Source organism: Eublepharis macularius, chromosome 2 (genome assembly GCF_028583425.1).
Source record: "Eublepharis macularius isolate TG4126 chromosome 2, MPM_Emac_v1.0, whole genome shotgun sequence".
NCBI classification, from domain to species: Eukaryota; Metazoa; Chordata; class Lepidosauria; order Squamata; family Eublepharidae; genus Eublepharis; species Eublepharis macularius.
In genome coordinates this window covers 162,982,036-163,007,549 of record NC_072791.1, presented here as the reverse complement: position 1 = coordinate 163,007,549, position 25,514 = coordinate 162,982,036, and the positions used below count along the sequence as shown (strand labels likewise).

Below are 25,514 nucleotides of genomic sequence, written 5' to 3'. Positions count from 1 at the left end.
TTAATAATCAAAGCCCCCTGTCCTTTTGTCCATTTTTTGGAAGGTCTTACAAGCTCCATACATTCCCTATCACAGGAAAGATTAAAACTGGACTTTGATGCTAGACTGCTCCTCTCCACCTGTAACAGCAGCTGGCTTCACTAAGATGTACTGTACTTCTACTCATGTATCTGGCCAGATAAATGGTACACAAGCTCAGTCCAATTTTGCGGGGGGGGGGGGATTTTGTATTTTCATCCCATGGGACAAATCACTATAAGTCAGCTAGTCAAATGGTCAACATGGACTTCCTCGGTTGGTTTAATATGTTAAAGACATGTCTTTTAAAAACATAATTGCACACCTTTATGCCTTTTTCCACCCACAACATTAACAATGCAATTAGTGAGAGAACCAGAAGAGGTTATTTTTTAGTGAATATATTTAGCTGCCTTTACAATCCAGACCTTTCATCATGATTCATTTAATAACTGTATAAAAGTGTTCTTCAGCAGCAGTACAACCACCTGTGCAACTTCAACAAGGGTCAGGCTTTTGGCAACTGCACATAATTAACTCAATTATCTTTTTGAACAATTCTATTATGAAGACATGAAAGAGCTTCCCACTTTGTTGCTTTAGTTCCTCCCCAACACCACAAATTCCATCAAAACACTAGTGGGTGTTCAGTAATTCAACTCCAAAACTTGGCATTAAAAGTAGGACAGCGAGATTTCATTAGAGAGGAAAGAGGAGCTAATCATATCTGAACAGCAAATACTTCTGTAGAGCATTCAGGAATGTTTCCTGCACAAACCCCTTCAATGTCTATAATCTCAATTCATTTTGATGAAGTCTGTGTGCAGAAGTTACAGGTGAACTGCCTTCTTAAAGACAAAGCCTTACTTCCATTTTAACCAGAAGACTAAATCAAAATCATTAGATTTCATAATGTGACCCATCATATTTCTTTAAAGGAGAATTGGTATGATTATTAAAATACTGTGATGCAACAAAGAACTAGCAACTTTGAAGAAGAGAAAAAAGTCTAGTATCTGACAGACGAAGAGGGAGCTGTTCAAGGGAGCAAACTAGGAGCTCCACAAAAAAAGGCCGTATCTTGTTAAGCTTCCATTTAACCCCAATAAAATATTAGAATTAAAAGAAGGAAACAAAACAATGAATATGAAACTTTCCAGATTATAACTATTAATGTTCTGAAAATAAAGGCTCAATTCAGGAATACTGTATCAATGACAGATACTCCGATTCGTTGCTGGACCTTTCCTTTTAAGGGATTAAGTCTTTAATGTCCATCCAATATGTTGGCAAAAGAGTAGATCTGAATGACTTATAGCATGCTTGATAAAAGTTGTGTGCAAATTTCAAAGACCAGGAAGAATTCAACTCTCCTTTTTAAAATAATGGCTAGATGTCTATGCCTTCATAGGAGCACCAAAACTGAAGCCAAGTAAGAATGCTGGAAAACTTTGGCTGAACTTGAATGAGAAGTAACCACTTTGAATATGCCTGACAGAAAAAGAGTCTGCTTGAGGGAACATCACTGGGAGCAATATGAAGAGACAACTTCAGAGCAATCGTACTGTTATCTGGCAGACCAAATAGCCAGAGAAATGTTTGCTGGCAACATTGATATATCAACAGTTGTTTTCATGAATCATCCATTTCAGTACATAGATTTGTTGACTTCCAAACAATTTTTAAACCAAGTTTTGCATTTTCAAAAAGTCTATTATGTGAGTGGGAACACCTATGGGCTCCAGATTTCCTTTCATAAATCCAGTCCTCTATACCCTTAATGGTAAAATGTCTTGTTAATTCCACAGCCTGTAAGTTTGGCTGATGGAGATCACAATAAGCAACATCTCTCTTTAAAACTCTTCTTGTTCTTGCTGCTTTTCTTGCCATTCTTGTCTTTGTTTTCTGACATCTTCTTGGCTCTAATCTCTCTCATTAGATCAAAGAACACCTGGAAAGGAAAGTCACACAAGATGTTTTTTTTTCAGGTGAATGGTCATGTAGGTCTGCAGTAGAAAAGCAAGATTTGAGCCCAGTGGCACTTTAACAGGCAACATGGTTTTCAGGGTATAAGCCTTTAAGAGTCAGCTCCCTTTGTCAGATATGAAGCGTATACCTTGGAAATCTTGTCAGTCTTTAAAGTGCTACTGGATTCAAAACTTGCATGTAAGACTTTGTAACCACATATAATTCAAAGTAGTAGGTTCTTTCACTGGTGCACTGTAATTATCACATGAATTTCCCCCCAATAGATTAAGTGAAATATGTTTGGGGTGCATCCAGCAGTGTGTAGATCTTCCCAGCATACTCTGAATTTTCTAACAGCCATTCCCAACTACTAATAAGTTTATTACCGAGTTTGCAGATCCATGTAAACGAATAGTCATACAAGTCAAGAGGTTGCAGAGGGGGAAGAGGATGAAACTGCCCTCTCCTCCTCCTTTCATCATTGCAACTTCACTGACTGCAGCCTCCCGACCCATCTGGCTTTTTGTCCATGCAAGTTCTGGGAGCCTGGGAATAAATTTTAGTGCAATGGTAAGGACTGCTGTGGGGTGGGGAATATGGGGAAGATCTGCAACTATCAGCACCTTCTATGGACCGATCAGTGAATCCAGCCCTTGGACTAGTAAAGCACATGTATCAAATTCAAAGTAACTATATAAGAAACCACAATTTAATGTAACATGCATTACTGGAATATTATGAGAATCCAACTGGTACGGGTATGGTAGTGCATGTGAAAAATTCATGTAAGACTAATCATATACATGCGACATTAAACTGTCGTGCTCAGATTTAAATTGGACTCTGATCTCTGCTGATGCAGTCCCACTGAGGTACAAGGGACTGGATCCAAACAAAGAAATCTATGCACGGGGAGCAACTCTCCCCTCCCATGGCAGCCTTCAAACTCCCCCCCCTCATGCTGCTCCTGGGGCCCCCAATATTCCAGGAGATGCATTTCTGGAGGCATTTTGGACTGCAGCAAGAGAACAGGCAGGGAAGTTGAGTTTCCATGTGAGATTGCATTTTCACTATGCAATCTTGTGCAGTTTTAAGCTGGTTGATTTCAGCGAGTGCAGACTAGAGTAGGTCTGCACAGTATTGCACTGTGTATCTTCTGAAGCATTTCACAAATGACAGAGTAAAGAAAACTCAAGTTACTGAAGAAGCCCACATTCAATCTGTCTGTTCTCTTTTCCAAGAGATATGGAAGGGGGGGGGGGAATCAGACATTAGATGGCACTTACACCCAACACAGTGTTGTAGAAGTATCAGCCGATGTAGTAGTATGGAACAGTTAAATTCATATTTCGAAGGTATTGAGCAACAAACCAAATATTTCACACAGGCTCATGAGAGGAGGATAATCTGCATTTATAGTTCACGGCAAGTCTTTATTTTCCTTTACTGATCGTAAGAGGTTTTCCAGTAAACTTAAACTAAACATGAGTGGATTTTTTCACACTGCACCGTTTATTGTTTAAGATAAAAACTGATTGCCAGAAATGAAGCCTATTTTTCTACCCCAAATAAGAGGAGTCTCCTGGAGTTCTACAAAAAACTGCTATAAAACTCAAGAACCATGGAATTAAGTTCTGGCTGCCAGCCTTTATTTGTGGTCATGCTCAGCTTCTCTCACGTGTCTTCTGCTACATTCTCTGCATACTGTAGAAACGTACCGGTTTCCTGCTACATCCACAAGTCTATTTGCCAGAAAGATTCTCAGTTACCAACCACAACCTGGTAAGCCATATTTGTGGAATCTGGCAGAGAAGATATCTTACCTTATCTACATTTGCTCTGGTTTTTGCAGATGTTTCTACATATTGCACACCCCACTCCTCTGCTTTACTTCTGGCTGCTTCTACAGGCACTTGTCGACGGTCCTCCAAATCAGATTTATTTCCCACCACAAGCAAAGGTATTTTGTCCTCTTCAGCTTTCACACGTAAGATCTGTTCCCTGAGTATACAAGTATACAACAATAGCAGTGTCCAAATGGCGACAATCAGATTCCGTGATGCCCCATGGAATTGTAATTCTGAAACAGGTTTGTTAAAATGGTAATTTTCAGGAAAGTACATATAGAACCTAAAACTATTGCCCAAACTCACAGGTTCACCAACATGAAATAGACATTTTTGCCTTCTGACTGCAACCCAAAAGGGAGCTTGAAAACTAATAGCACAAGAAGTAAAAAAAATATTTTGGTTTTTAATATAAGGATACCTCTTTAAGAACAGATTCCTACTTTTGTAAGAGTATGTGATGTCTCAAAGCTTGAAGATGCAAGATCAGGAAACTTCTGACCAATAACCATAAGTCTTCAGAAAGTTTAATGTATAGTATTAACTTCATGACTTTCTATCGTCCAAATTACTCACAACATAAAACTTTTTAAAGTAGGGGTGAAGACAGAGCTAAGTTTAAAAATGGAGAAAAAGAATAAATGTGATTGAGTCGTTCAGCTGGGGCAAGAGCCCAGATTCCCAAGTAAATGTCTGGCACACGTATCAGTGAACCACAATACTCTTCAGTCACTAGGCTTGTTCTTCATGCTTCAGACAAGTTACCAGCTTTTTGTTTTTAAAGTATATATATTTATTCCTTAATTTATCTATTAATAAAAAAAGAAATTTTTACAATATAAAACCCCCAGGGATCAGGGAAGTTCCTTGGGGACATCACAAGTATAAGTCAGGGTCACACACAGCCCGCTTCTGCTTCAAACTTCCCAAAACTCTTCAGAGCACAATCTGGTGAGGAAGGCCTTTTAGCCTTAAATCAGCAAGGGCATTTCCACAGAGACCTCAGAATTCTAAGAAATGATACTTCATTCCCCCTCACACCACCACCCTACATTTTACTAAGAATAAGTTTATTATGGTTATAATCTGCCCTCCCAATAAGCGGGCTCAGGGTGGGTCATAACAACCAATAGATAACAATAAATAGATAAAAGCTTAAAACATAATAAATATGAATAAAAATATAAATGACTACTATGAAACAGTTTAAAAACCAATTCAACCCAAGGAAGCAGCATTCATAATTCCCCAAACAGATTGCCAAGATCAACCAAAAAAGCAGGGTGGGCCAAAAGAGGCCACAGCAGGAAGGCTGGCTTGATAGTTCACCTACACCTCATAACCATAGGCTTAGTGGAACATCTCCATCTTACAGGCCCAGGGGAACTGTATCACATCCCACAGGGCCCTGAGTCTCAATGGAGAGAGATCCACAAGACTAGTGCCAGGGCTGAAAAGGTTCTGAGCCTGGTCGAGGCCAAGCAAACATCCTTGGGGCCAAGTATCACCAGTAGATGTTTATTGGCCGAACGGAGTGCCCTCTGGGAAACATACGGCAAGAAGCAGTCTCACAGGTATGTTGGTCTCAGTTCACTAAAGGCTTTAAATGTCAAAATCAGAACCTTGAACTTGACCTGGAATTCAACCGGGAGCCAGTACAGCTGGCACAGGACAGGCTGAATATGTGGCCTAACCAGAGTCCCCATAAAGACACCTGCCACTGAACTCTGGACCAGTTGTAGCTTCCAGATCAATCTCAAGGGCAGCCCTTCATAGAGTGACTTACAGTAATCTAGCCTGGAGGTGCCCATATTTTGGATCACTGTAGCTAAGTCATGGGTTGAGAAATAGGGAGCAAGCTGCCTGATCTGATGAAGACAGAAAAACGCAGATCTGGCAACCACTGTGACCTGGCCTCCTCTGACAGGAAGGCAACTAGAACCATGCCCAGACTCCTCACCACTGGCACAGGTGCCAGCAGTGCCCCATCAAGGGCTGGGAGCCGGATTCCCAAACTTGTTAACCCACACCCCAAGTGCAGGACCTCCATCTTCACAGGATTTAGCTTCAGTTGACTCGGCTTTAACCACCCAATCACAGCCTCCAAAGTCCTGGCCAAGATATCTGGGGCGGCCTAAGAAATAAACATGCATTTATCTTTATTTTTGTATCTACTTATAACATCTTTAATGTCAGCACTACATACTCTTAACATTTATCTACTTCTTTATTTGAACTTTCTGTATTATGTCCTGCTTTTCTTTCTTTATATTTTACACTGTGTGTGTGTGTGTGTGTGTTGCAGACTGAATCAAGGGCCAGGATCTAGGACAGTTTCTATGGAGAAACCATTACTTACCTAAATTCTGCTGTTGCTGTAAAGGATTCATGCTCAGTTATGGAAAAGACTAAAAGAAAACCTTCTCCACTACGAAAGTAGTTGTCTCGAATAGCTGCATAATCTTCTTGTCCTGCTGTATCCAAAATATCTATTTGGACTTCTTCACCATCCAGAACTACTTTCTTTCTGTAACTATCAGCCTTTGTAGGTTCATAGTCTTCAACAAACTAAGATGCGAAATAGAAGCAATTAGCTTGGGAGTATCAGTACTCAACTTCAAACTCTTAATTTTTGTCTATGTCATTCCATGTGATCAATCATTTATTACAGTCAAAAACCAGCAACATTAAGCGTATATTAACAGAGCACTTCAAGGAATACACACATACACAGTAAAAAGTACAATAAAATAGAAATATAATTCACTGAAAAAGCACTCAGTAGACTCCGGCAGCTGCACAAAATCTTGTGACTGTATCTGAGATTCCAGGTTCAAGGTCATCTAGAAGAAAGGAGGTGTACCATTCCCCCAATCTTCCTGGAATTTTTTGGAGGACAGGCCAGAAAAATAAGTGTCTATCATAATAAAAAGGGCAATGCAGCAATACATGCCCAACTGTTTTCCTCAAAATCATAAGGGTATAAATGCTCTTGAAATGGGACGCCACGACATTGCCCTTTTAGTAAAGTGGATGGAAGAATACTGAGATGGGCCAGAGTGAAAGCTATACTGTGCTTGGGAATCAGTAAATTAGCTAAATTACAACACCAATTTCTTATTCTCAAGGTGAGGGTATTTTATAGTAGAACCTAAATAGTGTTGAAATTCAATGTCCCAGATCTTTTGCTTAATTTCTGATTTGGCTTCTGAATAGCCCAAGGCTATTAAGCTGCGAGGAGAATATCCAATGGACTGGAATTTCTCTGAAATGTACCTTTTCCATTTTGACTGAAAGGTGTCTTTTAACATCAAAGGTAAAAGACCCACAGGAAAGAAAACAAACTTCAACCAGTAGTTAATCTTGTGTATCCATGCATGAGAGCTTCCAGAGAAATTAAGCCCGCTTCTAGGCAAAATACAGCATAAGAAATGCAGCAGGGGACTGCAAGTGTGGCTCTCAGAAATTTAGTCTGTCTGATTTCAAAAGATGTGTAATTCATTCCATGTGCGATAAGCATCAACAAATCCCAAATGTCCTCTTGCAAACCAAGAGCCACTATAGGTAACAAGAAAGTAATAGATGAGTTATAGTGCTTGATGGGAGCAATAAGACATTTATCTTTGGCAGGGCAAGGGGCTTAGAGAATTTACTTAAAATAACTCTAAGCTGGCTTTTCCCCAACACACTTGGGACCCAAAGCAGGTAACAAATCAAATCATTTAACCAGTATAACAAGTGTTCTTACATATAGCTCTAGCAACATCTATAACCTTCAAAAAGCATTAACACATTTTTACCAGGCATTTTGCCCCAAACCAGTACTCAGACGGTAAAACGCTGTCCTAAATAACTCAGTTTAATAGCCTCTCCAGTGTAAGGATGCCAGGCAATTCTCAAGAGACTTCTTCATGAGTAAAGGTTCTTTATTGATAAGATACCAGTATCATACACTTACACCATCCTTGCTAGGACTGGCAACTACAGACAAGTATAAAGCAGATATACGTTCCCCAAGGCTACTCCTATTTCCACCCACCCCTCCTTTCTCCTAACAGTCCTCTAACTCTGCAGACAGGAAAACAGGCTGCGTGATCCATGGACTGCTCAAGGTCAAGCAGGCTCCCAAACACCTCTCATTCTCAGTTTCCCATCCTGGGTTCAAGTAACAGAATTACCTCAACAGCATCAGCTTCAGCTGCGGGCGGGGAAGGGGAAGAGACTGAAGATGACAGGTGATCCTGAGCACCTGACATTATGTCCCCCCCAAAGAGCAATGTCCCCCCCTCATTTCCCCAGGTATTTATTATGGAAAGCCTGAATCAGTTTCTTGGCTCTCACATCAGTAGACTTAACCCATTCACTCTGGCTTTTTGGAAAATGTTCCCATTGAACTAGGTAGTACAGCACCCCCCAATTCCACTGGGAGTCCAAAATGAGCTCGACCTCCTGGTGAGGCTGTCTATAAAGATTGGAGGTGGGGCCACGGGGTCAGGATGCCACTTGTCAGGTCCAAGGTCCTTTTTGAGGAGGAACTTTGGCAGCATACACTCTGAACTCGGCTGCAAATTCACACACGGGGCGCTTTCCCTGCCACATGCACTTCAGTTTAGTTCTTGCTCGCTCCTCATCAAGGGGATCTTTGGACTGCACCCACATTGCGCGGATAAAGGCTCTCTCACTCTGCAGCTCCAGAGTTTGAACTGTGTAGAGAGTTACATACCATTTGGCAGCTTCTCCCCTCAATTGGGAGCCCAAGTAGCACACCTGGCTGGCTTCAACAGGCAAAGAGTAGCCCCATTCTCTCAAGAATTCTGCCGCTTGCACTAGGAAGTACCCCAACTCCTCTGGGTCACCCTCAAAGTGAACTTCTAGTTTCCATAGCTCCCACAGTGGCTGTGGCAGAGGTCCAGGGATTGGTCCAGCCGGGGACTCCCACTGGGTGTACGGGTTGAGCTGGTAGGCCAGCTGGCACTGGAGCTCCTTGCCCATCTGGGGGAAGGACGGGCACCTGGCCTTGTGGTGCTGATGTTCCTTGCCCATCTGGGGGAGGGACAGCAGCTGGCCTTGTGGCCCTTGGGTGGCTTGACCCGGCTGGCTACCTTGGCCTCCTGGAGGACCAGGTTGGAAGGCCGCCTGCATCATCTGTTGGCTATTCTCCATGAAAGCATACAATTCACAACTTATCTCCCCCATCTCAGCTTGGATCTCTTGCACTTCATCAGCAGAGGGCGCTTCCAGCGTTCCCTTCCTTCCTGATTCCTCATCACTTTCCTCTCCTCCTTCGGGGAAATCATCCCATTGGATTAGCGATGGTCTGTGCTGCTGAACCCTCCAATGATCTCTTGGGTCCAGCTCCCTCCTGGCCGATGCCACTTGCGGGGTCCACTCCACGGGGGTCCCCTCCATCCAACGTCTGTAGTCGATAAGACTGCCAGGAAACACCTGTGTGGAGTCTTGTGCCAGCTCCAGCCAATACTCCCACGTTGGGCCCACACTCTTTGGTGGGGTCTTTAAGGCTTCCCTTCGTCAGCTCTGCTGCACCAGTCCCCTTGCTTCTCTCAGCCACCACGGCTCATAGTTAGGAATCTACAGTGAGTTAGGTATGCAGATTAAGAAAAGCAGTCCTAGCAATCTGTAAGGATGCCAGGCAATTCTCAAGAGACTTCACTTCATGAATACAAGTTCTTTATTGATAAGATGCCAATATCATACACTTATGCCATCCTTGCTAGGACTGGTGGCTATAGACAAGTATCAAACAGATATAGGTTCCCCAAGGCTACTCCTAATTCCCTCCCCCTTTCTCCTAACAGTCCTCTAACTCGGCAGGCAGGAAAACAGGCTGTGTGATTCATGAACTGCTTAAGGTCAAGCAAGCTCCCAGACTCAGGAGAGATTACAACAGGAACAAACACCTCCCGTTCTCAGTTTACCACCCTGGGTTCAAATAACAATCACCCCAACAGCATCAGCTTCAGCTGCGGGGGGGGGGGGGTATTGAAGATGACAGGTGATCCTGAGCACCTGACATCCAGATCACAAGAGTGGGACTCATCCTCATATCCTCTCAGAGGCTATTCCAACACACATAGGTCACAACTGAAAGTTCTGCAAGAGCAAAAGCTGATCACAGTCTAATGAGGGAGGGCACACTAACAATGCCTTGCTGAGAAGTGCAGAGTTGCCACACAGGCATATGTAAAACCAGGGATAGGGTAGAATATGCAATTCTAAGTAACAGACATTTTTCCTTTAAAGAACATGGGCAACAAGCAAGAGTGGATACAAGACTGATGAGCCAGAGGAAATGTAATAAATCAGCTGTAATAAATTCCCATTTTTAAAAATAACATGTTTGAAAATAAAATCTGAACTTCAGGCAAATAATTTCTTAAAACTGAACTTGTGACCCTATCACAAGCTTGCAAAAAGCTGGTGTTCTCTGTAAAGAACAAGCTATGGAGAAAACTTTATACATTTATAAAAGGATTAGTAGTACAACAGAACAGCTCAGGAGTGTTCCAAGTAGGCCTGCTCTGGGCTTGTGTTAGATTTTCTGCCTGCTTGACCAGAGTTTGCAAAGCCTGCTGGGTTGAACTGTTGGTCTGTGCTTGTGAAAAGGAGGTGATGAAACTGCTAACAAAAAGGGAGTTAAGGTGCTGAGGTCATGAAAGGTTCACTTGAAATTGCTAAGGGAGGGAGCCTGTGCATTAAATTGGGGATGGGTATTCAGGCCCAAGGTCTCCTCGATCATGTCACATTCCATTCATTAAGCTTGTTTTGAACAACTCTGACTCCCATTGCAGAAATGGCACAGTGTGAGGACTTGGACCAGCTGTGGAGACTCAAGCCCTCACATCACTACCTCATATTCTGAGTTCTGGCCTATGTTACCTGAAGTGGTCTCCTTGCATAAATATGATTTATGGGGGGAATTAGCTCGCAAGGAAGACGGCTATACGAGAGGTGGTAACTGGGATCGAATCACCTGTGTCTACGGGATCCCAATTCCCCAACAAGCCAAGTGAGTCTGGTGTTCAAATCCAACAATAATTTTTATTAAAGAAACAGAACTTCATGCACATACACGTTAATTACTGGGGGAAATATTCAAACACACGCACACAGAGTCCTAAGAAATAAAGTCAGAGGTTTGGGAATAGAGCAAGAGGAAGTAATTATATCTACCTATCCTGGAGCAGGGGGTCCAGTCCAGCGAAAGGCTTAGAGCAAACCTCAAGGGAACAACGCTTGTGGATCCAGAAGCATGCTCAAACGAGTTCAGAGAGAGAGAGAGAGACTCAGGGAAGTGACCCTAAGGGAGAAGCCAGGAAGCTTGTATGATTTGAATGCGGTCAGGGCTCTACCTTTATAGGCGAAATGTGCCCCGAGATGGAGGAGAGTCCTTCTGGCAGTTAGGACAAAGACTCCAATGGCTAGTTCCTGGGTTGGACAAAAGGCCTGAGTACCTTGATTAATAGCTGCCGGGGTGTGTGAACGGGGAAGGCAAAATTGGCCGGTTAGCTGGAAGAATACACCAGAGCTAGGTTGATAGTTTTAGGTGGGGAGTACAATATCCCAGGAACAGCTGTACATGCTTATGGTTGCCATTTGATTAGTTCCTCAATCATGGATAGGAAATCTCATCACGGCGAGAGGGAAAGGAATGTGCTAAGTGGGTGACGCTACGAGTCCTTTATTGCTCTGGGCCTTCCGGAGCTTGGATGGATAGCGAGACCAGTCACATCACAAAACCTCTGCATTCCATTCATGCCATGTCTGCCCGTCGGGATTCAGCAACTGCTACAGGTCCTCTGCTGGCCAAACCGCAGCCATTTTATTCCAGAGGCCTGAACATTTCCAATATTACCAGCAGCCATAAATATGAGGCCACTGTAAAAATGGCGGAGGCCGGGCTGACTGCTTACAGCCTATGGGTATTGGATTTACAACCATGCTATGATGCTTGGAAACTTGGGATGCTGACCTTTGTATTGCTTAGCAACTACTTTCACAAATATTTAGCTTTCTTGTTTTGCCTTTCCACTTACGGGCACACTCTTACATCATAATCATTTCATTTATTTACTATTTTTTTTTGGAGCTGTCAGTCAATCTTTATTACGGTCATAGACCACACAATAATAGCATACAACCCAGTCATGGTAAGTCATATTATTTACAAATCTATTCACTAAAATTTCAGGGTACAGTCTTAAATATTTAAAACCTTAAAACCTGAGTGCCTAAGACCAAATTATTAAATATTAAAATCCTTAACATTATAAAATATTTAAATATTTCCCCCTGTAAAATACTTCCTAATCCGTATGGCTTGCACAGCAAAATTTGCCACCTTTAATGTAATTTCATGGTCCTTATCGGCTAAAAGCTTATCTAGATAGAATCTGTCATTTCTACCTGGGAACCGATTACAAATTGGAGTTATGAAGATTGCCCTAATATTTTGATAAAGCTCACACTCGAAGAGTACGTGTCCCCTAGTTTCTATCTTTCCAGCCCCACATATACATACTCTTTTCTCGAGTGGTTGTTTTGCATATCTGCCCTCCATGACCGCTGATGGTAACGTGTCCATTCTGAGGAGGGTAACTGCTCTTCTATAATCTGCTTTATCCAAGTTTTGTAAGTAAGGCATCATTATCACTTGGTTTAGGCTATCTATTCCCGGGAAATACCCTTTGACTTGACTCAAGTCGTTCTGCCTTTCAATATCCAGGATTCTTTGTTTCACAAAGGGTTTGACCATGTCATGTTCCATATTCATCAGAAACTGTTTGGAAAGACCATAATAACCCAATTTGCACTCTGTTTCTTTGATCCAAAGTGGTGCTTTAGAATCCCATGCTATTAAACCGGTTAAACTGGAGGGATTAGTTATTAGCTTAAACCAATAGACAATGGTAGCAATCCACAGGCGTGCTTTTACAGTGACCATATCTGATTCCAAACGAATATGTGCATTAGAGACACAAAAGGGAACCTGCAAAATGTGCCTTAAAAACTTGGATTGCACTTTTTCCAGTGACTGCCAATAAGACTGATGTGTTGTTATGCTCAAGGGCGCCGCATAAAGTAATTGGGCAAGAGAGCCTTGAAAATCTTGACTGCTGCTGCAACATTCCGGCCCCCAGAAGACCAATAAAATTTCTCAATCGCTCGCACACTTTTAGCTGCGCTTGTTGTAACATGGTCCACATGAGCTTTTCTAGAGCCTGAGGCCTGAAAGGCAGTTCCTAAATATTTAAAACAACGGACTTGCTCAATATCCACCGAGTCTATCTTCCACTGGTAAGTTCGCCACTTGCTTCCAAAAACTAGAGCCTTTGATTTTTGATAATTAATTTTGATGTAATTGGCCTGACAGTATTGAGCTAATATTTCCATAGCTCGTTTAAGGCCACTGGGGGGTTCTAGAGATTAATACTGCATCATCTGCATATAGCAGAAGGGGGACATGCCTGTCAGCAACCTTGGGGGCATGTACCTCCGGACAGTTTAAGTACTCCCCTAGGTCATTTATAAAGAGGTTGAACAGAGTTGGTGCTAAAATACAACCCTGTTTAACCCCCTTCTCTGCTTTTATGGCTTCTGTAAGGTGGCCTTGGGCATCTGTCCTTACCTGGATCTTAGTATTCCTGTATAGAGCCCTCATTAGGGTCAGCAATCTCTTTTCAATACCCATCCCTTTTAGCTTTTCCCATAGTAGGTTACGATGTATCATATCAAAAGCAGATTTAAAATCTATAAAGGCTGCATACAGGGAAACGATATTATTAGATGCGTATTTAGTGATCAAATGGTCTAAAATTACACAGTGATCCAAGGTTGAGCATCTTGGTCTAAATCCGGCCTGTTCTTCTCTCAGAATATTATTTTGCTCAATCCACTCCCAGAGTTTTCCTTTCAGGTGACTAGCATACAACTTACTTATTATACTAAATCAGTTATATTTTATACCTGTGTAGTGTCTTTTTGTTCCAACAGCTTCAATCTGAATTCAGTGTTTAGGTCTATTTGGCCTGTGCTACCTTTACTAACGTTTGGTTGGAATTCAGCTTGCTGTCTCCCAAGTACAGTCTGGTAAACCTGGGGTCTCGTTTCAGTCTCAGTGCTGAGACTTAGAAGGAAATCTGGTGGCAGGTTTCTGTTTGTTTGGGTAGGTGGACCCCTGAACAGGCTCCCCCTGAACCAGGTCCAGATCTAGGGTTGCCAGTGCCCAGGGCAACCCTTGTCCGTCTTTTCCCATGCGCACTCTCCCAGCGCTGCAGGATTGCGTCACTTTCATGACATCATCATGCAGAGGCAGGGCGTGCCACCCGTGCAGCAAGCCGGCCGCCCCAGCACACAGTGCGCTGCGGGGCTTGCGGCGGCAGTGCAGGTGTGCACTGGGGCGGCTGGCTTGCCACACGGGCAGCTGAGTGCAGGGCTGGGAGTCCCTCCGCGCAGTTTGCCTGCCCCGCTGATGGGGCAGCTGACTTGCCGCGTGCTCCCTGTCCTACGCACGCGGCAAGCCAGCTGCCCCATCGGCGGGGCAGGCGGAGGGTCTCCCAACCCTGCGCTCAGCCAACCACGCTGCCACTGCCAGCTCTGGTGCGCTCCTGGTGGTTGGCGGCTGCGCCCGACGCCCCCTCTTTGGTAGTGCCGGGGGAAGGCTACCCCCTGCCCCCCCTTGATCCAGCCCTGCCCTGAACTATGGACCCAGCTGGTTTCCAGTACAAGGAGGACATTTTTATAAAGGAACAGAACTGTAAGTCAGTTATAAAGTTTCCTGAAAGTATCACCTCCCTCTTACTGTATTGCCTTTCACATTTGCTTTATGTTTCTTAATTTTTGTAATCTTAGTCCTATAGTGTTGTTTGCTGTCCAACTGAATTGTTTGTGTTTTGTAATCCACCTTGAGTCTCCATGAGAAAGATGGCCTACAAAAGAAGTAAATATACCCAATATTTCACGTATTATGGCATGATGTTAGGCACCAGGGACCAGCAAGTTAACATGGATATCTTTCATAAATTCACTCCTATGACTTTTTATTCCTGAGCTTTTCAGTAAATAACAGCTTTTACTTGTGAATGAGATCATTTACTTTTGGTGGGCAGGGCAGATAGGACAAAGAAGAAGAGACAGACTAAAGTATAAGACTACACTGGAAAGAAGCAGCACCATCTGGCACTATTCTAAACAACAGCTCTGCAGAAGCCAGTTACAGGTGTAGGTTGTAAAACACAACCCATGTAAAAAATAAGCAGTATCATCATATCTAATAGTCAAGTGGCCTCCTATGAGGACCCTTAAACCCACAAACCACATGTTCCTGAAACCCTAAATAACCCCTCCAAGGTAGCAGAAAAATGTGAAAACCAGGGAAAAAATTAAGAGGGTTTAACACCCCCCTCTCCAACAAACCCCAAGACCGCACTGTTTGCATATGTACAGACAATTTCTTCCTCCAGGAGATGCTTCGGTCATGAAGGAAGCCACAGTGAGCCTGAAGGGAGGCTAGCTGGGAGGGAGAAGATGCTGCTGCTACAGTTGACACAGCCAACATGCAGTTTGCCAGGCAGCAGGCACCGGGTGGGAGGAGGGGGTACCACCACTACATATTCTACTCAGCAGCCATCCGATGTATTAACAATTTTGTATTACCTATAGCTGTTGGAATATCTGTTTCACGTATGATGAAATGACAATGGAAGATAACGAATGTAACACCTCACCAGTGCCATTATATTAACTGTGATTCTCAGTATAAACTGCTCTACTGGTTCCATTAAAAAAAGAACTTCAGTATGGAAGACAAAAGTAAGTTCTTTCTTGAAACAATCACATATAAGCTACATTTAATGGTTGCACACAAGGAAGTAAATACACAGTTAGAAAAATTACTATAGACTCATTCTTGAGCAATTCTACAATTGAGAAAGTCCACATATAAAGTTAGGTGAATTAGTATGGAATACCTCTTACCTCATCATACATAAATTGAAGTGTAAGGGCTGACTTGCCCACACCACCACTACCAACCATGATTACTTTGTGGAGGGCCAAAGAACTCTGATTTTTTGCCTTGCTAGCAGCCATCTTCCTGTACAGCTGTCAAGTTTCACCAGTGCAGACCAATGAGCTGCAAGCCAAGAAAGAGAAATTGCATTTCACTAAATAAAGTTATCTTCAGATAGGGTATAAAACTAGGCATCAAAGGTCATAGTGAGGAGCCTTAAAACAAAAGCATGAACACTTGAAGAAAAGGATCCAAGAAACACTTATACTGTAATCTAAGCTGCATTCTTTTCAGGGTGGATTAAAATCAACGGGGGTTTTTTAATTTTAAAATTGGATTTTTAAAAAAATTTAAATTGGATTTTTTAAATAAAATGTTTTTGAGGAAAAGTCTATCTAAAGATAGTTGTTGTGGATTTTCTGGGCTGGATAGCCGTGGTCTTGGCATTGTAGTTCATGATGTTTCACCAGCAGCTGTGACTGGCATCTTCAGAGGTGTAGCACCAAAAGACAGAGATCTCTCAGTGTCACAGTGACAATGAGAGATCTCTGTCTTTTGGTGCTACACCTCTGAAGATGCCAGTCACAGCTGCTGGTGAAACGTCAGGAACTACAATGCCAAGACCACGGCTATACAGCCCGGAAAATCCACAACCACCATCGTTCTCCGGCCGTGAAAGCCTTCGACAATATATCTAAAGATAGTTTTCTATTTAAGATACATTATAGTCCAAAGGTTATCATCATGAAATAAGAATTAATTTTTAATTACGTAGCTTGAGGCTGTATATTCATGCAATGTTTACATTTTTGGTAAATGAATTCCATTAATCCATTCATAATGTCATGCTCTTCCAGAGGTTTCTGTAAGATTACTGGGCATTTTTTCTATCTAGAAGATATTATCACAGATGCTTGGTTTTACAGTTCTCAAAACTGTGAATTTGTGTCTTCAAAGATCACGTCTCTTCTTCACAGCAAAAAGGTTATAAAATAAACATACACCGTTGAGATAAAGACCGTATCCCATTATTCCTTTGCAAATCTTTGTACACAGAACCAACCCTTTACCTCTTAAGTGCTAAGTTTCAAAAAAATTCAGTGAATAGAAGATTGTTGGGACTAGAATAGATCTGCACAAGAAGCTAAGTGTGAGGAGTCTTTATGTAGAAAACCATGATTTAAATCTAGTCTTACTGACTAGTGATTTAAATCATGATTTAAATCGAATCCACCCTGATTCTTTTACTCCTTCTTGGAATACTGTTGTTCAAGAAAGGAGGAACAAATAAGCCTTGAGAAGGCAGGAGATCTGGAGTTCAGAAGTCTGAATTCTAGAATGTCAAAATGAATCAACGTGCATATGCATACACAAATTTTAAGCACTAAAAGTTTAAACTTCTGCTCACCCAACTCACAAAAACAGGGCCAATGACTCACAGGAGATAGTGAAACAACTGAAAGGCTTGAAGCATCCTATTATAGTAACAGCTGGAACTATTCAAGAAGATGGGTAATTTAATTCTGCTATGCTACGTTAGTGGTATGAGTTCTGTACAGGCCAGATATTTCTAAAACAATTCTTAAATCTTTCCATGTTGTAGGATACCTGCTTGTCTCAATATACAGAACTGACTGTATTAGGATCAGGCTTCCTCTGCGCAACTTATACATGACTATGAGTCTCTAAATCCCCTTCAGCATGGGAACAGCAACATACTTTTTAGTCATATGATTTTCAACTACTGATTGAAGAGAATTCAGTGTGAACATAGTTTTGATTTCAGGTTTCACTTAATGAACAGGAGCTTCCTTGAGGCACATCTTTTTAAGAAGCTGCTTTACAGAGTACTACTATCTATGTGGGTAAACACAATCATGCAAATACTGCCAGAGGAATATTACAGTATTTCATCACAGCTTTAAATGTATTCTCATCATAGTTCCTGCGAAGCTGAGGAACAAATAGCTTATAATGTTAACCAACAGTGAACCAAACTGCAGAATAAAAACCAACCACTCAAATCCACCTTATTTTAATACAAAACAATTAAGATGCTGAGGTTGCCAGACTCAGTTAAATACTTATGACTTAAATTTCAAACACTGACCATATCAGCTTTTAAGAGCATGCTGGCCCTGCTTCGGAATACCGAAGCAAAGCTTTCTGAAGCATTCGGAAATGCTTCGGAAAGCTTCAGGGCTTGTTTAAAGGGCCCCGGTGCTGCTTGAAGCAGCGGCGGGGGGCTTTAAACATCAACCCCCCACCTCCCTTGCGGTGGCTCCAGGCCAGCTCCTCTGCTGAGGGGCTGGAAGAGGTGGAGAAAGCATGCCGCGGCCATTTGAGGGGCAGGAAGGGCCGGAGGAGACAGCTCCGGCCTTCCCCACCACCCCGCAGGCTCGGGCGGTGGCAGAGGAGCCGGCTGGCTCCAGGCTGCGCTGCCTTGTGCTGCTGCCCAGCTGATGACCCTCCCGCCACCAGGTAAGTGGGTGGGGGGTTGGAGGGGTCTCCCCAGGGTTGGGGGTAGAGGGGTTGCCCCAGGGAGGGTGGAGGGTGGTAGGGAGTTTCCCCCTTTGCTTCAGTATGCTCCGAATCTTCACAGAGCATATCAAAGCGATTCCCGAACCCCGAATCCGAAGCAGCTTGCCGCTTCAGATTTGGGGGTATTCCGAATCGGTTTCCTGCTTCGGGTAAACCCGAAGCGAGAATACCGAATCTCCCCACCCATGCACAGCCCTAGTAGCTACCCAATAGTTATTTCAAAAGCATAAGCAGATCGGACAAATTCTGCCAGTGGAAAGGAAGGGCGTTTTATGCAATTCTTGTCTCCTCTCCCCTTTAACTCCACACTATTCCCTGGGCATTTTCTAAGGTGCTCAGTGGCCTGCAGGAAGAATAGGTGAAAGAAGTTCCACTCTACTAGCAAAAGTGCCTTGTGACAACTGAAAATGACCTTTGGACTTTGCCCACAGCTACACCTGGATGACTGTGAACATAAAGGATCTGTGTGTTTAGTGATGGGTAATGAAGTACAGAAATGTTTTATAACAAGATAATGAACAGAAATTATGTCTACCATTTTAAGAAGAACACCCAAAATTGGGTTTCCTGACATCTAATAAAAGTCTGTCATAAATTTTGACAAAATACTTAGGCAGAGTGGTTCAAGCTCAAATGTAAGTTATTTAAACACAATGTGATTTTTTATTTACTAATGTAAGCCCAAGTGTGATTATCATAAGATACCAGAGGAAGGTCAGTAACTTCAAGCTGATTCAGATGTCTCCATTTGGTTTTACTGACTGTAATGTTTAAGGAAAGTGGGTCAAGTATTTTAAAATAAATAAATCCAAACAACATGGAGATAATAATCATAATAATAACAACATTAGATTTATATACCGCCCTTCAAGATGACTTAACACCCACTCAGAGCGGTTTACAAAGTATGTCATTATTACCCCCATAACAAAACACCCTGTGAGGTGGGTGGGGCTGAGAGAGAGCTCCAGAGAAAGCAGGGTTCAACCCATTCCAGATGGGATTATACCTAGGGTGGGCACAATGTAGGAAATGGGACTACACCCTCAGGAACCTGCCACATCTTACAGATCTCCTAGGTATCCCCATCATCCAAGGTTAGGAAGACAGTAAATACAGTGACGTTGTCTTTGATTTGGTACCATACTTAGGGAATTCCCTCCATGGAAACATTTGATCAGCATCGAGTTCATTATCTTTTAGGCTTCAAGGAGTATTCATCAGTATATTTAATGAGAGAATTGATATAGATAGCCACTTCTGCTTCCTAGTAATTTTGCTTTCTAGTTTTTATTGTAATGCGTTTTGCCTTGTGGTTTTAATTAATTGTAAGGCATCTTAAAAACTCTTAGTAGAAAGGTGGATACATTTTTCAAAACTAACTACATTTATTATAAGCAATGTTCATCTTCTTGTAGAAAAATTAGCAGTGTTCTAAATGATAAACACTACGAGTTACTATGAATATTGACTGCCTATTAAGAAATGAAATGTATACTACCAAGAGTTCATCTAGTACATAGCTCTAAACTTAGAAAGTGTATTGCTTTTATTGAAACTTGAAATAATGTACAGGCTAATCATTCAAAAGTACATTAATTCAAGCAATCATGTGAAAACAAGCCATAAAGCTTCAGTCAGGCAGTAAGCATTGAACTAGCAAGTTACAGAATTGCTATTTATCTTATGATTTGTTACCTAACTTTGAGTGAGCAGCACATCAGCTACTCAAGTGATTATCTTTTGCTGTTCGGTACACCAAGATAGATTAGGTAGCTATTTTTGCATCTCTCTTCAACGCTTGGCCTCAAATAGCAGGCCAGAACATTCAAAAAGTGTAGCACTAATGTCTTAGATTCTTATGCACCCTAAAGATATTGATGAACTATTTTCAGTAGAACCAAACTAGGTAATTCTATCTGTGCAAACGTCTCTTAACATTTAACAGATAGTAATCTCTCTTACATTTCACTATTGGGATGCAGATTGTAAGCCACTTGTGCTTTTAGATACCCAGAATCCAGCTGTAGCTTATATAAAAGAAACCTTTTGTTTTGAAGTTTACAAGTTAAGGGCATCAACAACTCTACCCCCCATCCCCAAGCTAACTTAGCTCGGGCATTTTGCATTCAAAGCAATTAGATGAAAATACTGAGCAATGGTGCAGGGATACCTACATCCTCCTACATTAAAAGGCCTATACACAAGATGTTGTTACCATGGTTACATGATATTCTGTCTTCTCTTGGGACTACAATATTATTCACTGTAACTAAAGAAACATCTAGCTTTTTTGTGGATATGAATAATCAAGCCTGCATAGTGACCAAACCTAGATTTGGGGAAATCAGAGTTAGCATCTTATTGAAGAGGAAGAACTGGTTTATATCAAGCCACCATCAACACTACAGAGCTCTAATCCTGAAGTATCACAAAACCATAAGAAATTGTAAAGTGCCAGTCCAGACTCATAAACATGCAAAGCTTTGATAGTCAATTGTTTTTCAATGTTCTTTTTCAACCTGCTTTGCACATACAACCCTGACTGGCCAACCTGATGGGATCACGACTATGCACCTCAAGTAATCTGGAAAGTCAAATAGTTTAAAAAGTAATGCAAATCCACAGAGCAAGTAAAAATGCATACTACAAGGAATATGTGAATGCCCAGCAATTTAAAAACATCACCATCAAATCCTTTTGGTCAGGCACATTTCTATTACATACCATTTTAATATCCTCTTATGGCAAGCTATTTCTGAACCAAAGTAGATTATTTAGACTAACAGATTTAACATTAGACTTGGCAAAAATCTGTATGAATGCCTCAGTCACCTTTATGGTTTCTGCAAAACATGATGCATAGACCCAGATTCACAATAATATTATCTTTAACCAAGATGAACATTTGCTCTTTCCTGGGAAAGCAACGAACAGGCACCTAGTTTTAATATCTTGGCCACTTGTCCAAAAAGGAAAGAGGCTTCAAGGATAGAAAGCTAGATTCCAAAATTTACTCAGTCAAGGAAAAAAATATTCTGGAAAAGTGAAAGGTTTGGTAAAAATGATGAAAAAAATAGTATTTGTTTTCTTTCCAAATTTATTTTACTACTATAAAGGACATTAAAAATATTATGCATAGCAGCTCATAAAGTTGTACTGTTTCAAAGTATAAAGATGTTCGCTTTATTTAGTCATTACAATTGCACTACAAATGCTGTGTTAAAAATGGAGCTCCAAGGGACTCATTTTCAGATTAGCTTCTATTCCATTTATAAATGATGGGGAAATAAAAGCCGAAATAAAAAGCTGAAATAAAAGCCACCACTCCAGACCTCAACATAATGAAAAAATGAAAGCAGCTAGTTTGTAGAGAAAAAAACACAACCTCTGTTATAACAATACTAACTCTTAAATGGTTTATCATCTCCACTACACAACGCAAAATTGCAGTTTGATGCACAAATAGTTGAACAAATCCTACTGAACTTCATAAAACTGATTTCTGAGCAAATATACATAGGAGGCTGCAAATATAGTAACTGTAGAGAAATTTGCCATCTCTGTATCTTACTCCAACTCACGGCTGATTTGGAGCAGTGCTTTCTCAGCTCTGAACTGCTAACACCCCTCCTATACTTGAGATTTACTGATGACATTTTTATAATCTGGACATATGGGTAAGAAACCCTGGAGAAATTTCACCAGGCCTTCAGCAACTTCCACCCCACCATCAGCCTGACAAGGAATCAATCCACACAGGAAGTACATTTTCTCAGAGCTTTTTTTCTGGGGAAAGAGGTGGTGGAACTCTCAAGAGGGAAATGAGGGGAACTGATCTCTGTCTGGAGAACAGGGGGAGGTGGGGGGGACACCAGACGTGAGTATTTTCAAGAGGCACCAGAGTTCCACTGAGTTCCCGCTGAAAAAAAGCCCTGCATTTTCTAGACATTACTGAATAATTATGTAACTGAAGCTTAGGAACCACCTTATACCAGAAACCCAGTGATCAGCAAACATATCTACACCTCCAGTCACCACCCTAAACACACCAAACAATCTATCATCTAAAGCCAAGCTCTGCGTTACAGCTACATCTGTTCCAATCCCTTTGGTAAATTTTCACCAGCAGGATCTACAACAGACATTTCTGGAATTACAATACCCACCTGTTGTAGTCAGGGAACAGATCAACAAAGCTAGAATGACACTAAGGGATAATCAGCTACAAAAACAGGCCCAAGCAAAAAAATAAAATGCCACTAGTGGTAACATATAGCTCTCAGATCCAACCAGTTTAACATATCATGAATGACTTGCAACCTATGCTGGACAATTACTCTCTTCTCTCACATGCATTGGGAAGCAAACCTTTTCTTGCTCTCAGACAGCCCTTTAACCTTAAACAATTTCTCACTCACAATAATGTAATTCTTAACACAAACTCTGGGTACAGGGCCCCCAATAAACCAAAATGCCAACTCAGTCCCCATATTCATTCCAACAACACAATCACTGGACCTAACAACAGCAGTTACACCATCTCAGGTTCATCTTCCAATGTTATAGATGCTATCAACTGTCAACAATGCACTTCCACTCTCTACATTGGACAAACAGGTGAGTCCCTATGCAAAAAAAATAAATAGACATATCTGACATTAAAAATCACAGCACCCAAAAACCAGTAGGAAAACATTTTAATCTTCTAGGACATTACATTGCTGACCTAAAAGTGCCTGCCCTCAAACAAAGAAGCTTCAAGGACAGATTATAATGTGAAACTGCTAAACTTGAGTTTATTCACGAGTTCAGAACAATCGGCTCCCTCGGGCTGAAGAAAGACATAAGATTCCTATCTCACTACAGATACTAATTTCTGCTCTAATCAAGCTGTATTGTACCCTTATATCCCGATTCCCTTCTTTCCCTCACCCCCCACCCCATCTTCTGACTGGGATATAAAGGCTCAGGGATCTCCAGTACTTATATCTGATGAAGGAAGCTTTGACTTTCAAAAGCTTTTACCCTGAGAATCTCGTTGGTCTCTAAGGCGCCACTGGACTCAAATTCTGTTAGTTTACTGCATCTCATTAAACAAATCCCAGAAAATATTAGCAAAAAAGAATTTACCTGTGCTACTTCATACAAGCTCGGACTCTCCTACGCCCCCTCCCCCTCAGCCAATAGGCAATGACTGTATACAAAAGATTTATTCCGGATAATTATTATGCTAGTATTTCAGCACTGTATTTTGGCCACTATGCGCATATAGCTGCCTATTAGGAGTGCAGGCATGCCACACTGCATAGGTAAGTTCTGTCAGCATCATCATATTTAAGTCAAGCCTAAATAAAGTTTATTCTAAATTCTGAGTCTGAAAGATCGGCCCCTTGGATACTCACTGTTAAGGGTCCTTCTCCTCTGAGGTAAGGAGGACATCCTGGGTGTTTCCCACCGTCCAATCAGGGAGGCAGGAAAGTTGATCTTTCTCCCTCTTCCTGTGGATGTATGTGGGAACACCCCCTTTCCTTCCAGTTCCGGAGGTCTCCCCACAGCAGTCCATATGTCAAACACTCTACTAAACTTTAATACTGAAACGAGAAGAACTTTTAAACAAAGAACTGTCAAACCGTGACTAACTATAAACCCTGTCATAACTAGAAAACTATTAGACAAGGCGAAAAACCTTAGAAGTAAGAATATTAGTGCAGCGGTAGAAGATAAAGTAGAAACATATTAGGAAACAGACAGAGGACGAAGAGCTCGGGAGGGCAGGATGTCCTCCTTACCTCAGAGGAGAAGGACCCTTCACGGTGAGTATCCAAGGGGCCGTTCTTCCTCTGAGTTGGAGGACATCCTGGGTGCTCCCAAAGCAGTCCCTTCATGATCCAGGTGGGAGACGATCTTCGTCCTCTACGACGTGTTGCAGAACTCTTCTACCAAACGCTGCATCCCCCGACGAGTACGTATGTAGCTGATAATGTCTGATAAACGTTGACACTGAGGACCAAGTAGCTGCCCTGCAGACCTCTTCTACAGAGGCATTCTTCCTAAAGGCCGCGTTCGTAGCCGCACACCTAGTAGAATGAGCTGTAATGCCGGTCGGAACTTCCATCTTGAGGGCCTTCCTTGTACGCCTCACTGATGCATGTCTTGATACCGTAGGCAACGGAAGACGAAGACATTCGCTGCCCTAACTTAAGAGTGGAAATATTGATGAATAAAGAATCTGTCTTGCGTAGTTCCTCCATTCTGATGATGTATGTCTTGAGTGTTCTGCGCACATCCAGAGTGTGCCACTCTTGTTCCCTTGGATGCTTAGGGTCCGGACAGAATTATGGAAGAATAATCTCCTGTGTTCGATGGAATCTTGAGTAAGCTTTGGGAAGGAAGGTAGGATCCATCCTGAGAACTACCTTCTCTTTGTGAAATATGCATAGATCTGACCTTATGGACAGCGCACTCAGTTCAGAGATCCGACGAGCTGATGTAAGAATACTGTCTTTAATTTTAGCCACCTGAGAGGAATGTCTCGTATGGGCTCGAAAGGAGACTTAGTGAGAGCCTTGAGCACGACATGTAAACGCCAGGTAGGGAAGCGATGCACTGTAGGGGGGTGTAGCAGAGTGGCTCCCCGAAGAAACCTCTTAATATGAGGGTGTGTGGATAACGAAGATGTCCCGATTCTAGGAATTACTGTGCTGATAGCCGCAATCTGCTTCTTCAAGGTAGGTGGTTTCAGGCCTCTGTCCAAACCTTCTTGTAGGAAACCCAAGACGTCACGTACCGATGGAGACATTGGATCTATTTTCTTACGTTTGCCCAGCAGACAAAGGCTTTCCACGTTGAATTGTAGATCCTATTCGTAGATCTCTTTCTTGAAGCGAGTATGGTGTCCACAATACGTGCTGGATATCCTATTCGAAGTAGCGACCTCCTCTCAATCTCCAGCCGGTCAAAGACCACCACTCTGGGTGAGGGTGCCAGAACGGTCCCTGTTGCAGTAGATCTGGACATACTGGCAAGCGGAGTGGCGCGTGAGTCAGTGAGAGCAGAGTCGAGAACCAAGGCCTCCTGGGCCAGTATGGGGCTAAAAGAAGCATAGTTGC

The 25,514-nt window shown here is 42.2% G+C and overlaps 1 protein-coding gene across 4 annotated transcripts in view; it reads right to left on the bottom strand.

The window, feature by feature from the left end:
• Positions 1-403: 403 nt before the first annotated feature.
• The window catches only part of RALB (RAS like proto-oncogene B), a 62,906-nt gene continuing 37,795 nt past the window's right edge, over positions 404-25,514 (bottom strand). For all 4 annotated transcript variants that reach the window (XM_054970429.1, XM_054970431.1, XM_054970428.1 and 1 more), the window contains 4 exons: positions 15,828-15,984; positions 6,193-6,401; positions 3,810-3,987; positions 404-1,969 (listed from right to left, as the gene is read on the bottom strand). In XM_054970429.1, the coding sequence (XP_054826404.1) occupies positions 1,850-1,969; positions 3,810-3,987; positions 6,193-6,401; positions 15,828-15,941 (621 nt within the window). In that variant the 5' untranslated portion in view covers positions 15,942-15,984 and the 3' untranslated portion in view covers positions 404-1,849. The remainder of the gene's footprint in view (positions 1,970-3,809; positions 3,988-6,192; positions 6,402-15,827; positions 15,985-25,514) is intronic.